At 34.9% G+C, this 13,570-nt stretch overlaps 4 protein-coding genes across 5 annotated transcripts in view; 1 reads left to right on the forward strand and 3 right to left on the reverse strand.

Annotated features, from left to right (window-relative positions):
- LOC107645004 (exocyst complex component SEC6) overlaps nucleotides 1-2,510 on the forward strand; it is an 8,377-nt gene extending 5,867 nt beyond the window's left edge. Inside the window, exons 17-24 of the mRNA XM_016349000.2 lie at nucleotides 711-755; nucleotides 836-914; nucleotides 1,074-1,143; nucleotides 1,283-1,370; nucleotides 1,459-1,548; nucleotides 1,643-1,759; nucleotides 1,883-1,945; nucleotides 2,103-2,510. Of these exons, the coding sequence (XP_016204486.1) occupies nucleotides 711-755; nucleotides 836-914; nucleotides 1,074-1,143; nucleotides 1,283-1,370; nucleotides 1,459-1,548; nucleotides 1,643-1,759; nucleotides 1,883-1,945; nucleotides 2,103-2,234 (684 nt within the window). The 3' untranslated portion in view covers nucleotides 2,235-2,510. The remainder of the gene's footprint in view (nucleotides 1-710; nucleotides 756-835; nucleotides 915-1,073; nucleotides 1,144-1,282; nucleotides 1,371-1,458; nucleotides 1,549-1,642; nucleotides 1,760-1,882; nucleotides 1,946-2,102) is intronic.
- Nucleotides 1-13,169, reverse strand: part of LOC107645008 (protection of telomeres protein 1b-like) — a 16,855-nt gene extending 3,686 nt beyond the window's left edge. Inside the window, exons 1-9 of one of the 2 annotated variants that reach the window (XM_021103392.1) lie at nucleotides 12,708-13,169; nucleotides 12,189-12,431; nucleotides 11,957-12,106; nucleotides 11,564-11,873; nucleotides 10,156-10,388; nucleotides 9,682-9,818; nucleotides 9,234-9,453; nucleotides 9,081-9,145; nucleotides 8,873-8,965 (exon numbers count right to left, since the gene is read on the reverse strand). In XM_021103392.1, the coding sequence (XP_020959051.1) occupies nucleotides 8,873-8,965; nucleotides 9,081-9,145; nucleotides 9,234-9,453; nucleotides 9,682-9,818; nucleotides 10,156-10,279 (639 nt within the window). In that variant the 5' untranslated portion in view covers nucleotides 10,280-10,388; nucleotides 11,564-11,873; nucleotides 11,957-12,106; nucleotides 12,189-12,431; nucleotides 12,708-13,169. Of the gene's footprint in view, nucleotides 1-8,872; nucleotides 8,966-9,080; nucleotides 9,146-9,233; nucleotides 9,454-9,681; nucleotides 9,819-10,155; nucleotides 10,389-10,920; nucleotides 11,874-11,956; nucleotides 12,107-12,188; nucleotides 12,432-12,707 lie in introns of those variants that run through there. The other variant, XM_016349002.2, reaches the window with a different exon arrangement.
- Nucleotides 3,299-6,218, reverse strand: LOC107641582 (IST1-like protein). Its single transcript, XM_016345066.2, has 6 exons — nucleotides 5,838-6,218; nucleotides 5,404-5,536; nucleotides 5,192-5,295; nucleotides 4,797-4,917; nucleotides 4,546-4,686; nucleotides 3,299-4,450 (listed from the first exon to the last, which is right to left on the reverse strand). The coding sequence occupies exons 1-6, from the start codon at nucleotides 5,885-5,887 to the stop codon at nucleotides 3,446-3,448; spliced, it is 1,554 nt and encodes a 517-aa protein (XP_016200552.1). The 5' UTR covers nucleotides 5,888-6,218; the 3' UTR covers nucleotides 3,299-3,445.
- On the reverse strand, nucleotides 7,214-8,768 carry LOC107645007 (protection of telomeres protein 1a-like). Its single transcript, XM_016349003.2, has 5 exons — nucleotides 8,560-8,768; nucleotides 8,386-8,462; nucleotides 8,181-8,245; nucleotides 7,898-8,050; nucleotides 7,214-7,710 (listed from the first exon to the last, which is right to left on the reverse strand). Exons 1-5 carry the CDS (start codon nucleotides 8,661-8,663, stop codon nucleotides 7,501-7,503), a joined length of 609 nt encoding a protein of 202 aa, XP_016204489.1. The 5' UTR covers nucleotides 8,664-8,768; the 3' UTR covers nucleotides 7,214-7,500.

A 13,570-nucleotide genomic window follows, 5' to 3' on the forward strand; every position in this document is an offset into this window, starting at 1 on the left:
TAATAATAATAATAATAATAATAATAATAATGTTTATGTATAAATATTTAAATTGCGTATTGTTATGGTCTACTTATATATATAATCAACAACACTCTTACTACTATTACAATATTACTTCATCGATCTCATAATCTCTCACACAAATCGTCAAAAACCTCTAGAACCACTTTTAACTTTGGCACAAGATCAAAATCACAACACAGAGCATCATTTAGCAAACATACCAATATTTGTATTTGTTTTATAAGTTTGTTTAGTGCTATATGTACAAATTAAACAAATACAACAATACTAAAAAGATAGCTAAAAAATTACATATGACAAACTTTGTTATTTATTTTTAATTATGATTATGTAACAATACAGGGATTCTCTCTTTATGTGATTGTGCAAAAAAATACAATTTATAAATTTAAACATTTGCTAAAGTAAATACTTTAATATATATAAAATATAGATTGCTAAATCAGTTTTTATTATAATTTATTAGGATACAATTCTTTGTTTTAAGCGTTATATAGATTATTTTATAACTAATTATAAAATAAAAATGTATCTATTATTTTTAATTATCTAAAAAATTATGAACGAAAAATTTATAATATTAGTTTTTGCGCATTGTGCGAGTCTAAATCTAGTTGGAAATTAAGAGAAAAAATACCATTTTTTTGTTGGACCATATTCTCTTATTTTTGGTTTCATTTCAGGTTAATTTTGAAGATACTTGTAAGGGTTTTCTTCAAGTTGCCAAGGTATGTGAGAGCATGCATATTTTTTAATTCTATTATTTTTTTGGTTAAATCTTCATATCTTGCTTCTAATTTCATGTCAGGAAGCTTTGCATCAAACTGTCACCGTAATAATTTTAGATCCTGGTAACCAGGAGTTATTGTCCAAGCTATACCATCCAGGTAAAGCATCATCATCTAGCTTGTAAACGGTAACAGTTTTTAAGTAATTGGCTATTTGGACTCGTTGCACCCTTGTTGCTCATTAAGCATATTCCTTTGCACCTTATTTAATGTTCTTAATAAGATATTGATTTAGTCATTTTTCCGTCCATAAATCAGAATGGAGTGAGGGTCTTGTTACAGAGTACTTGCTTGCAACATATGAAGATTATTTTAAAGAAGTAAAAGAGTGAGCAAATTTTCTGATCATAGTAGTTTTGTATTGTTAATTTTCTCCAAATTTTCAATATCACCTCTCTCTCAAGCTTTCTTCGGCACGGGTCAAGAAACTGGTAACTTGAAAACTTATAACTTGCTGTATATCCAAGGTACATTGAAGACAGATCTTATAAGAGATTGGTTGAACACTGCCTGGAGGAAACAGTGGTTATTTATGTTGATCAGCTCTTATCACAGGTTCTGATGTAAATAATTGTTGATTCTTTTCTGTGGACTTAATTGTGCATACATTATTCAGTAAGACAATCTGTCACGATAATTTCAGAAAAACTACATTAAGGAAGAAACCATTGAAAGAATGAAACTAGATGAGGAGGTTATCATGGACTACTTTAAGACCGAAATCAATGTTTCTGTAAGTTCTCTTGATATTTCTTATAAGTTCTGTGTTCTAATATGAAAATTATGCCAAAGCTTCTTACTATAATTCCTTTGAAATTGTTTATTAGAAAATTGAAAATAGATTAAGAATACTCAAAGATTTGCGAGATCTTGCTTCAGCTACTAGTCTGGATTACTTCACACTCAACTATTCTAATATACTTGAGCATCAACCCGACTGCCCGGTAATCTGCCCAAAATTATTTCATCAATAGCTTATTCTATAATAGCTGATTTCATTATGCAATTGAGAGTAGAATTAACTGATACAAGGATTATGATGAATGTGTTCTTATCTGCTACTGCAGCCTGAAGTTGTTGAGAAAATTGTAGCCTTACGCGAAGGCATTCCACGGAAAGATGCCAAGGAGGTAAATAACATTCAGCATGTTATTTTGCTCAAGTCTAACATTGAAATCAAGAAATATCTTAAGATATTTTGAATACAGATAGTACATATTAGACTTTAATCTTTTGGGATAAATAATTTCATGATACAAATTTACGATGTTTCTTTGTTAATCTCAGGTGATACAAGAGTGCAAAGAGATGTACGAAAATTCGCTTGTTGATGGAAAACCTCGAAAGAGAGGTTTTGTTTTCTCAAGATTGAAGTGCTTACAAGTTAAGTCGGGAGGCATTTGGCGAAAACTCACTTGAACTATCATTGCATTCACTTGTTCATGTCGCTATTTGTTTTGTATATGGCCTCTTTATGGCGTTTCATTCATTCTTTCTTTATTTGGTAGAAATTCCTGTTATTTAAAAATATTATAAATACTGATTATTGTATATTATGTTAAAATACTTATTCTTATTTTTTTTGTTTTAATTTTCGTTTGAATTTGGTGAAAAGAACTAAAAAGGTGGTGGAAGAGACTAAGAGAGGGCACAATTGATGAAGTGTGCTAATGATGAAGAATTTTTTTGTTAAAATATCGAAGATAACACATTTAAAAAGTTTCATTGTATCAAATCACCAAAATAAAAAATTACGTCTGGTCCATTTTGTTTTACCAAGTACATTACATAGACCTACTGATACTTTATTCACGTATATGTTCTTTAGTGGTTATAGTCTATATAGCTCCAATTGAAAAGATTAAAAGAATGAAGAGTATGCTATTCGGGATATATTATATATTGTTAATGCTATATATTATATATTGTTAATGCTATGGTACTTAAAAAGTGGTACCTACTTACTAAAAAAATTAAAAATTAATATTTGATTTAAAAGATATAAAAATAAATAATTTTTAAAAAATCAAAACTTACTACAAAATGTAAATTAGACAAAATTTAGGTACCAACTCTCAAAAACTATAGAATTGGTCAATATATAAATAGACACCATTTTTGTGGTAAGATAATATTATTGACATTTATATTTGTTATGGAATCTTAAAACTAAAACGCCTTTGGAGGTAGAGTGAAATATTTCACACTATAAAACTGAACCAATATTACAGTAATTACAATTTACAAACCAAGTTTTGAAAGCAAGACATGTCTAGCAGTATCCGGTAAGGCGTAACCTAACATTGGGCAATCTCATTTCTACATGATGCATTGATGCTGAAAGCTTTTATTTTCAACACTACAGCAAATTTATATCCATTGGGAGTACCCAGCAAGAGAGAATTCAAGGCTTCTGAACTAAGGCAATTATATACTTGCAGTTTTCCCATCATCGTGCAAATCTAGCCAGGGTTTGTTCAGTGTAGACAACAAAGTAGGGACTTCCGTACTCTTCAAAATTAAAACAAAAATAATGTAGACTTTACATCTGGCATAAAATGTAAACAACACTCGGGAGCAAGACTTCCAGAGTCAAATGAGTGGTTGAATGACAATTCCCTCATTCCCTGTCACATATCATGAGTGGAACGGCTATTATCTGAATGATGATTCTGTGATCCTGCATTTGAGCTTTGCCGGGAAAATAAGTTGGGGTATGAAAAATATGGATCATCATCTAATGAAGGCAATCTATTAGGCTGGTGAGCAGAGAATTTCTCTCCCACTATATGATTTTTTGGTAAAGAAGTATCAAAATCTGCTTTGAGTGTATCGAATGAAGGAAAACTTGGTGAACGAGAATGAGAGTCTGGTGAAGCAAAGTGATCCTGATTAAGTTCAGGAGTATTTCCGCCACTGCCATCGGAGGTACCTCCAGAATTATGCTTAGCTAGATGTCCCCTTTCTGTAACAGATTGATTGTCCCCACCTGCATAAAATGGGTTCACAGAGCTGCTATCAGGTGACTGTTCACTGTTTTTCCTGGTAAGCTCACTAATCCGGACTTGAGCAAGACTAGCTGCTGAGCGAGCTGCAGCTGCAGCACGTTCAGCAGTTTCTGCGGCAGCATGAGCAGCAGCCAACACATCCTGCAGGTCCACATTGGCTTCAGATTTTGAGCTTGACAAGGAGTCCACATTGGCTTCAACTTTTGTGCTCGACATGGGGGGAGGAGAATCACTATGTCTAGTAGAATATGATCCAGGCGGTAGTGAAGGAGGGGAGATGAATGGCACAAACTGCTTGCTTTCCATTTTACCAGATGTATTCTGGGGTTCATCTCTCTGAATAGTTGATATCTCATGAACTTGCTCATGCCTTGTATCTGGGAAATCTCCAGAGTAGCTAGATGAACGAAGATCAACTTCAGGAGGTGGAACAACTCCTGGAGCTGTGGCAACATTTGCATTTGGCTGGACCGATACCTTAGGCACATCAGGGAAGTCTAACATGTCCGAATCGGAATCAGAATCAGGTTGTTCTTTATTGAATGTATCACGAGCAGTGTCTGACTCTTCATCCTGTTTTTCTTCAGGTGGTGGCACGTTTGACCCAACAAATTGTGTGGGGCCATTCTACAAAGAAAAAACATTTAAGATTATGGTGCAAAGAAAGGAAAGCCAACATGAGATTGTTACTGTTGCACTAGTCACTACTGCCTAGCACTTACCAGCAAGTCCTCGTGTTTCTTAAAGAACTCGGTTTCTGAAGCAGCCGGATCCCATTCTATCTCATGCTCAACAGCAATTTCTTTTAGAAGGTTCAGTTTCTTTTCAGGTGACGGAGCACGAACCGACAGCAGCTCTATTAACTGCAAGTGAAATTCACAAGGAAAAATGTCATAAAAGAGAATAACTTTCATCCTTGATGGTAAGTCTATAATAAATGCTTTCCTCCACATAGGATGAAAAGTTAAGGAACCTGGCGATTAACACCACAGTCCGGCCTGAGCTCAGTAGCAGAAGATAAAAATTCTTTCCCATATTTGGCAGCAAATGAATAACGCGTCAAATGGTATATAGAAGCTACACAAAAACCTATTCTGATCCACATGGATATAGATTTATATTACTAAAAATTCTAAGAGATTTCCAAATTAACCTCGAAACAAAAAGCTGAACAATTGACTAATAATAAGTGAAAGATGAATGATTGAGAAAAAAGGAGGGGGATGGGGGGGTAGTGCTACTTTTAGTGACAAAAAAATGCTTCATGTTAACAAATGCATGTTCTACACATTGCTAGCTTAATTGTAAATCATACTTGGATGTCAATAATGTCAAATAAATTCAAACCAGCAAAAAAAGCTAGAATACCTTTGTGCCTCGATTATTGGAAGTCGCACAGCAATCAGTTCACAGAACAGTTCAATGATTTCCTGGGCAGCCATCATGTTCTCCTCTCTGATAATATGCTCCACCTGCATCAAGCAAAAACATTCAAGAACACTTTAATACCATAAAAGACTTCCCTTTTGTCCGGGGTCATCGGTTCAAAATTATCACACTGAAAAGAGATTAAGCTATACCCTGATGCGAGCTGTGGCTTCTTGACCAGTCTCAAGTAGCTTGGCAATCTCCCGCCGCATATTCTTTAACTGGATATCTCTTCTGTTCCTTAGAAGCTTTATGCGTGGAATTGTCAGCTTCAGCAGGGTCTTACTGAAAGTATAAACAATGGTGATCATCAATCACTTGAACAGTTGAACATGTAAACACAGGGAACCAAAACATAAATAATAAAAATAAAATAATCCCTCCAGAAATTGCACAACAAATCAATATTCAAGATACTCAAATCATAATAATCCAGTTCCTGAGCAAATTAAGAAAAACAATAATTCATGGTAATCAACATCAAATAGTTCAATGAAGGCATAAAACTAAACGATGCAGTAATCAAAATTAAATTCAGCTCATCCAAACTTGAATATCAAAAAAAAAAAAGCGGAAGAAGGAGTACCATTTAGCAGCTTTAAAACCCTGTTTGAAGAACGAATCGAGCATCGACATGGTGCGGGTCTTTGTTTCGATCAGAAATGGATCCCTAAAATCAGAGCGAGATCAAAACTCAAAACCAAAAATTGAGAATTTCTGTGAGTTTAGGATATTAAAGAGAGTTTGGTGATTATTTTGGATTTTTAGAATGAGAAAGAGAAAGGTGAATTGGGTGTGATATCAACGATGATGGATGTGTTACATACGAAGAAAAAACGAGAGGAAAATTGCGAAAATCCCTTTCCTTAACAAGTAAGGATTCTGAAATCTGAACTCAATAAGGATTTGTGAAAGTGAAACCCAACTCTTTTTTTTTTTTAATTCGTTTCTTGTTTATACTTTATATCTCGTTTGTTAAATAAAACTAATTTTCCCTTTTTTTTTTTATTAAGAGTTTGATGCTACAAAGACTTCGGAACCTTTGTTTTAGATTTTATAAAAATATAAACAATGAAAGGAAAATAATGATATGTTTAATTGTTTTTTCAGTCAAAGAATTTGTTAATATTATTATTTTTTATCACAAGTATTATCTTTTTTTTTTTACCAAAGATAAGAGACTCGAACCCGCAACTTCTTAATTGAGTATGGGGAGACTATGTCATTTGAGCTATAACTCATTGGCCAAAATTTGGAAAGATAGGAGACTCGAACCCGCAACCTCTTAATTGAGTATGGGGAGTCTATGCCATTTGAGCTATTACTCATTGACAAATTTGGAAAGATAGGAGACTCGAAACCCGCAACCTCTTAATTGAGTATGGGAAGTCTATGCCATTTGAGCTATTACTCATTGGCTAAAAATTTAAAAAGATAGGAGACTCGAACCCGCAACCTCCTAATTGAGTATGGAGAGTCTATAATTATCTTACCAACAGAAGTCGTTAGCAAAGATATAATTATCTAGTATTAACCACTAAAATAAATTCCAAGAGATTTTAGCACCAGCCAAAAAACCTTGAGAAAAGAAAACAAAAAAAAAAGTATGCCTAATATCTGTTATTCATTTTCTTTTAAAATATTGTATGGCTTGATCTATCATATCATTATATATTGCCGACATTTCCATCATTCATCAAGTAAATCAACGCGGTAATCCGAAACATTGATTTTGGGTTTTGCAATTATACCATATAAGGGTTCTATACTTCTAAGTTCTATGTTCTAACATCTACTAAGCAAGGTAACAGGTTGCATTTTTTCAAGTCCAAAATAAAAATAATAATAAATAAAGGTTGTATTTTTTATCAAATACAAAAGCCTTGGTTACCTTGCTATTTGAATATACACATTTATTAACAATGAATATTTGGGCTTTTGCATCTTCAACCACAGTTTGTATGATTGCAATATAGATATCAATATTCACATATCATATAAAGTTGTTCCATTGAGCATTTCCTTACATACCCTGATATACTATTGTTCATTCCAGAAGGGTTGCATTTCATCTACACATTTACATTCAAAGTTTACCAAAAAAACAAAGGTTTTCCATTTTTCCTTGTATACAAAGCAAGTCCTATATCTCTAGCAAAATATAACTGCATTTTCTAGTTCACCAAAATGTACAGCCTGCAACATATAGTCTCTCAAAAAAGGTGGAGAAAAGCATTCTTAACAACACTTCATGCTTCTTCCGCTACTTTGGTGCTGGATACTCTGAAATGTCTAGTTCCCCAGGTGTCATCTTTATTGAGGTAATATGATTCAAGACAAACAGAAACCCATGGCGGATGTCTCTTATCACTGGTAGCACCACCTTCAGTTACTCCAAGCAATTTGTTTAGCTTCTTGCTCAAACTATCCGTGTCCGGATAGCCACCAAAAAGAGTCTCCTGCCATGTATCAAGATAACAAAAAACGGAAAAGGAAAAGGACCAGACACATAAATATGGAAAACAAAATAAGATATTAAAAGTGATAAAGCAAAACTCAAGTTAGAAACAATAACTTTAGCTCATTATAATAAAACAATTAACAAGAAGCCTAAATCTATGAACATTAGATAAAATTTGTGCAAACCCCATCCTTGGCAAAAACATAGGCATGAATTCTAGCTGTTGCATCCTCTAGGGTCAACCGCATTCTGTATATCCCAGCAGGAGAGCGGAGCATTTCAGGTTGGCAAGGCAACGCTGCAACCACTCGAACTACACACTTGAACTTGGCGGTCACCTACAATACATTAATTCAATAAGCAGAAGAGCATCAGTAATCTGTGCATGTATGACTTGTGTATATGGAGGGAGAGTAACTGAGTTGAAACTAAGAGCATGGGCACAACAACGAAAAGGACATATAACACCTGATTATTTGTGAGGGCTTCCATCAGAGTAACATGCGGCGCACAATGACAATCAACCGTTACAACTGTATTGATCAAGAACGATTGTTATTCCACTTTAAAATATATATATAAGATAAAAATTCTCGTAATTTCTGCCAATCATAACTTTAATATGAAAAATTATAAGTTAAGGAAATAGACCTTAGTGAGACAAATGAAATACCTGTCACAGTTGAAGGTACAGGGACACACCCCAAATAATTTATTTCAAATCTCCGAGATATCCGCTCCTCAGAGAACCTGCTTCAAGGCAAACAAAAAGATACATAGATAAGCTCAAGTTTGCCAACCTTATATATCCAAACCATGTAAATGTTTGAACTAATTTGTCTACCACCTTTTGCGTGTTAAAATGAGATTATCTTCAGCTGGAGTGTATCGAAACTTTGTAAAAGGGGTAAAAAGACCACGCCATAGTCCTGCATGCACTTCAAGGCGCATATTGACCAACTTAATCCATTTAAGTTTAACATTGTCTAGAAGGTGAAAATGACTCTTGTCAATGCTTCCATCAAAGGTTATCCTCAATATGGACCCAACAGATATACAATTGAAAACTAATCCCTTAATAGCAAAGGATCAATATATGTTCTCTATCATTAATTACAAATAGCAGAGATGTTCACATAAAAGCAAGCTTGTATTTCAACTCACTTTGAACGTATGGTGTTTGGTGGGGCATCAGTACCGTCCCAGACATAGATAAACCATTCATCTTTGGCAACCTCACCGAAATGAAGTATCTTAAGGTACAACGAAAAGCATGAAGTAGAATTAGTGCTTTTGAGTAGAAACAATAAAAAGTACGGGTATAGAAATCTCTCGTGCAACATAGTGACTAAAATCCAACTAAACTACCTTGCATGCCAAATTCACGTGATCCCCTTCCTTGATTTCTTTAAACAAACGAAATTCATGTCTGCCTACACAGCATATCAAAAACCTTGAATTCAGTTCACACATCAAAACTTAGCAAAGTATAAAGCTTAATGGATGTATGCAAGTCTATACTGAGTAATACAGGATGCATCACCAAAGTACCATCATTCGGCTGAAAGTCGACCCGCCATTTTCTAAGTTCGTGTATGCATATTCTGTCCTCATTTGTACGCTGATACTTAGAAGAAACTTGATAAGGAACAAGATCATTACTATCTTTCCCTTGATATAAGGCAAAAGAGGAAAATGCTTTACTGTAAACGAGATTATATTCCCCATCAAACGATCTTACCTACAAAAGATAAAACAGTGAATATTTAAAGAATACAAGATGTAATTTTGTCTATACAAAAGAAATTTCACTTCTATTCAATAAGAGTAGCAATTAGCAAATGAACATACAGTTTATGTCAATGTAATTTCAACTTTACAACACAAGGTCACTAATCAATATCTATGTAAACTCGTGCAATACATTAACTTCAACATGTGAATGCAAGAGGTTAATATGAAAGCATACCAAAACATTACAAAGGTGAATCACATCTCCGGCTTCAGCAACATGGGGAAGCTTATCAGCAGTCAGAGCAAAAAGATTAACAGCCATGCCGGTTTCATGATGTGATTGATCAACTATTCTTAAGACACAGCAGTAATCTGCAGAAATTTGTTATGAACACCATGAGCAGCAGCATTAGCAGATTATATATTTCATGCTATACTCTGACAAAAGAAGGTCATCAAAGTTGGTCAAACTCAAACATTCCACACACACACACAAGTGAAACCGGCTCAAAAAACACCTTCAGAGAAACACTCATCAAGCTACTACCAGTGGAAGCACATGGCAGCTGTAAGCCCGGCCTTTTTATCATCATCGCCGGTTCTCAAGTTAAATGTTTCTTTTTGAAAAAATGAAAGTAAAAAATAGAAGAAACCATAAATTTGAAAGAGGAAAGATGCAAACTTTGCAACGAGAAATGAAGATACATACCAGTGCCTCTCGTAGTCTTAGGGAAGGAGTATTCGAGGATAACCGCCACAACAGACACTCTCTGGCTGAGTAATGAAAGAACATCTTTTATCGGAACACGCTTGATTCCGCTTCTGGAAGCCATTTCTCTCTCACATATTCAGTTAGGGTTTTGCGTCAAAGCAATGGAACTTACAAAGTGGAGGGAGAGGGAGACGACACTCAAAGTTTCAATTTGGATGAATCGGAAGATACTTTGTACTTATTATACCATATATTCAATAATTTATTGAAAAAAGAATATTAATATAATGAATAAAAAATAATTTGAAAAAGATATCATTTAAAAAATAAGGACAAATAAATTTCTAACCAATTTAAATTTAAAGACAATTAGATCTCTATTTATTTTTTAACCTGACACGTCGGAATTTTTTCGTTCAAAGTTAACGAAAACAACAATAACAGGAACCGCATGGTGTCAGGAAGTAGAGGACATGAACAGAAGTAAATCGTTTTTTATTAAGGGGTCGAGTTGTCATTCTGAAAAATGAACAAGCACCAAGTAGTTTATTCCAAAAAATATATATTTACAATACCGTAATAATAATAAATAAAGAAGGTGATTGGAAAAGAAAGATATCAGAAGAGAGAAGCGAAAATTTAGAAATCCATCAATGAAAACAAAAAAGGGACCAAATCAGAGAGGATGGAAAGAGAGATCAAAATAAATTGAATCTATGGAAGATGAAGATGGAGCATATGTGCTCTTGAATAAAAAGGGAACACTACGTAAAAACTCACTGTAAAACCCGCTCCATCAAGACACCTAGAAATTCCACTAACTAAAAATCCTCTTTTAAAGAAAAGGTATATGATGATTCTACTTACTTTAATAATCTTATTGATACTATATACTTGCAGACCAGCATTAGAACATGTCTCCAACAACTAAAAAAATCAAAGCTATGCCAAATTCAGTCTGCTATATTATGCTGAAAAATTCTACCCTCAGATAACTACCGAGATTCAACCCATCAATGATTTTTCTTTTTCAGATCATGGCATTATTGTCTAGGTCAACAATTTATATAATTATTTTTACAGCACAAAGGTATCCAACTGTAAAAGCTAAGTACAACATCATATGCACAGTACCAATCTTGTTCTCCAAAAAGTAAAATCAATAGTTTATGCACATTGTAAGAGCAAAGGAAATACATACATACTTCAACATTATCAAAGCCAACCACCAAGAATGGAACTGTCTGTTTGCCAATTCCCTTAGATCATACATTCATAGCAAACTATTTAGAATTTGTGACAGGTATTGGAAAAAACAAATTACTGATGATTCATGTAACCATTGATGCAAAAGAAGCATATAGTTCAGCAGAGAGCCGAGAGCATACAGCAACAAAGTCCTTACCACAGGTGAATGCTGATCAGTTAGTTTTTACTTCAAGTCGGCACATGCTAGAGCCCTTTTGTATTTGAGATAATGCCTCGTAAATTTCACATTTTGAGTCAAGATTATATTTAGTATGAATTCTCATTGTCTTTAAAACAAGTCCTCTTTGTAAAATATAAGCGGTAAATTCATGCTCCTCTGGAGTGTTTAGATATCCTCGATGTTCAACAGTGTTCAAATGCGATACAATGCAGTGAGGAATGCTAAGTGGCTGTGTCCAACCATTGTGTGATTTTAGGTAAGATCCGCTCAAAATAGAATTCATGCACTGAAAACAAGGAACAAGTCAAATCAAAGGATGCAAACAAATTGCAAATAGACAAAAAGTTGAAGTAATGAGATCAACCATACCTGAGATATATAAATTTTTAGAGCTTGAAGCTTAGGACAACTGTGAAGCAAGTCTATTAGAAGACTACTCTGGAAACTATGAAAATCGAGTTGCAGCTGAATCAAATTGCAAAAGTCGGGAAGGACTAGTACTGGCGCACAAATCAAACACTGCGTGGAAAAGATCATTGGATATTAATTTCAACACATGACTAAAACAACCATAAATTCATCGTTTTGTTAAGCAAATCACCTCGATTGTTGAAACTTGCAGCCACAAGAATTTTGTTTTGCAAAGTGCCCGGAGGAGCTTAGGAACCCAAGCAATATTCCCAGATTTACGAGAAATATCTAGAGATGCTTTTTTTATGTTGGGATAATCACAAACCAAAATCTGTGCGTAACAACCTCGTAAGCTGAGACGTAGGTATTCAAGAGATGGAGTGTTTACCTCAAGAAGCTCAAGTGTCACATCTTCGGAATCTGAATATTGTTCCTGCAAAAAGCTAGTAAAGTAAACATCAGAGACTAAGTCATGTGATAAGACCATATTACATCACAATAACAATTAAGAAAAGTCTAGGAGCCAGCAACTTTTGTGTTTTTTGGCCAGTACTTAACCATCAAAACAAAAGTGAGTGATTTTTCACAGTTAGATGTAATCTCACACCATTAAAAACACTATTGATAGCCAATTGATGGTTACAAAACACCAATATTGCTGCCCCTAGCATTCCTCTAATAATAATAATAATAATAACAGTGACCTGACCTCAAAGGTTAAACTCTTCAAGGAACGAGGCATGTGGAATGCTTCAAGACGGAAATCAGTTAAAGTGATCCTAAGAGTTTCAAGAGCTGGGCAACCAGATAGAAGCAAATCGAGGTCCACATAGTTGAAAATGACATTCAGCTCTAGGTTCTTGAGGGATGGGAAAATACTTTCACTGGGAGTGGGAACAAAATCCACAACAATCATAATATTACCGTCCAAAACGAGCGACACGAGCGAAGTGCTATGCAAATTGCGAAAATACAATTCATAAGTCTGCCCATCGCTCCTCACAGAGAAATAGAGTTCACTAACCCTGCCGATGACGTGCTCAATCCAACCAATAAGGTCTGTATACCCAAATTGACCCACCGGGCAAGAGAGGCGGAACTTACGCATGGGGAGCGGGAGCAGAAGCGGCTCAAACTCCTTGAGAAAAATAAGAGATCGCTGAGGTGGACTTTCTTCCAAAGGTAGCGCCACCTGCGAGAGAGGACGCTGGTGGCCACTGACGTTCTGGTTGGAAGGAATGAGAGGAATGAGAGGAGGATTTCATCCGGCAGCCTGCTGATAACGTCCCTATCAACTGCTGCTTTCGTTTTCCTCTGCCTTTGCTTCCGCCGTTTTCCCATTTTGACAGCAGAGGAGGTGGCTAGGGATTGTGGGATTCAAGCGTGTCAAACATTTAGTAATAAAAGAAAAAAATGGAACAAATAGAAACTGCTCAATATTTCAGTAGAGCTTCCAAAACTTGCACAGAATACAGGTTTCGGAGGCAAACCGTGGATCTGCCCCGAGTTTCTCTCAATTGTGAATTTGTGACATTGTGTTCATTAACAATAACTAGCAAAAAGCCCGTGTTC

Source organism: Arachis ipaensis, chromosome B05 (genome assembly GCF_000816755.2).
Source record: "Arachis ipaensis cultivar K30076 chromosome B05, Araip1.1, whole genome shotgun sequence".
NCBI lineage: Eukaryota > Viridiplantae > Streptophyta > Magnoliopsida > Fabales > Fabaceae > Arachis > Arachis ipaensis.

Bases quoted from the DNA above. Each gene is read 5' to 3' on its own strand.
- LOC107641582 (XM_016345066.2), bottom strand. From the start codon at position 5,887: ATGTCGATGCTCGATTCGTTCTTCAAACAGGGTTTTAAAGCTGCTAAA. The intron at 5,296-5,403 runs GTATAGCTTAAT...TGCTTGATGCAG, and splicing joins AAGCCACAGCTCGCATCAGG to GTGGAGCATATTATCAGAGA. The intron at 4,687-4,796 runs GTTCCTTAACTT...TTTCACTTGCAG, and splicing joins ACTGTGGTGTTAATCGCCAG to TTAATAGAGCTGCTGTCGGT.
- LOC107645007 (XM_016349003.2), bottom strand. From the start codon at position 8,663: ATGCGCCTTGAAGTGCATGCAGGACTATGGCGTGGTCTTTTTACCCCT. The intron at 8,246-8,385 runs GTATTTCATTTG...TGATCAATACAG, and splicing joins TGTACCTTCAACTGTGACAG to TTGTAACGGTTGATTGTCAT. The intron at 8,051-8,180 runs GTGTTATATGTC...AATGTATTGTAG, and splicing joins AAGCCCTCACAAATAATCAG to GTGACCGCCAAGTTCAAGTG.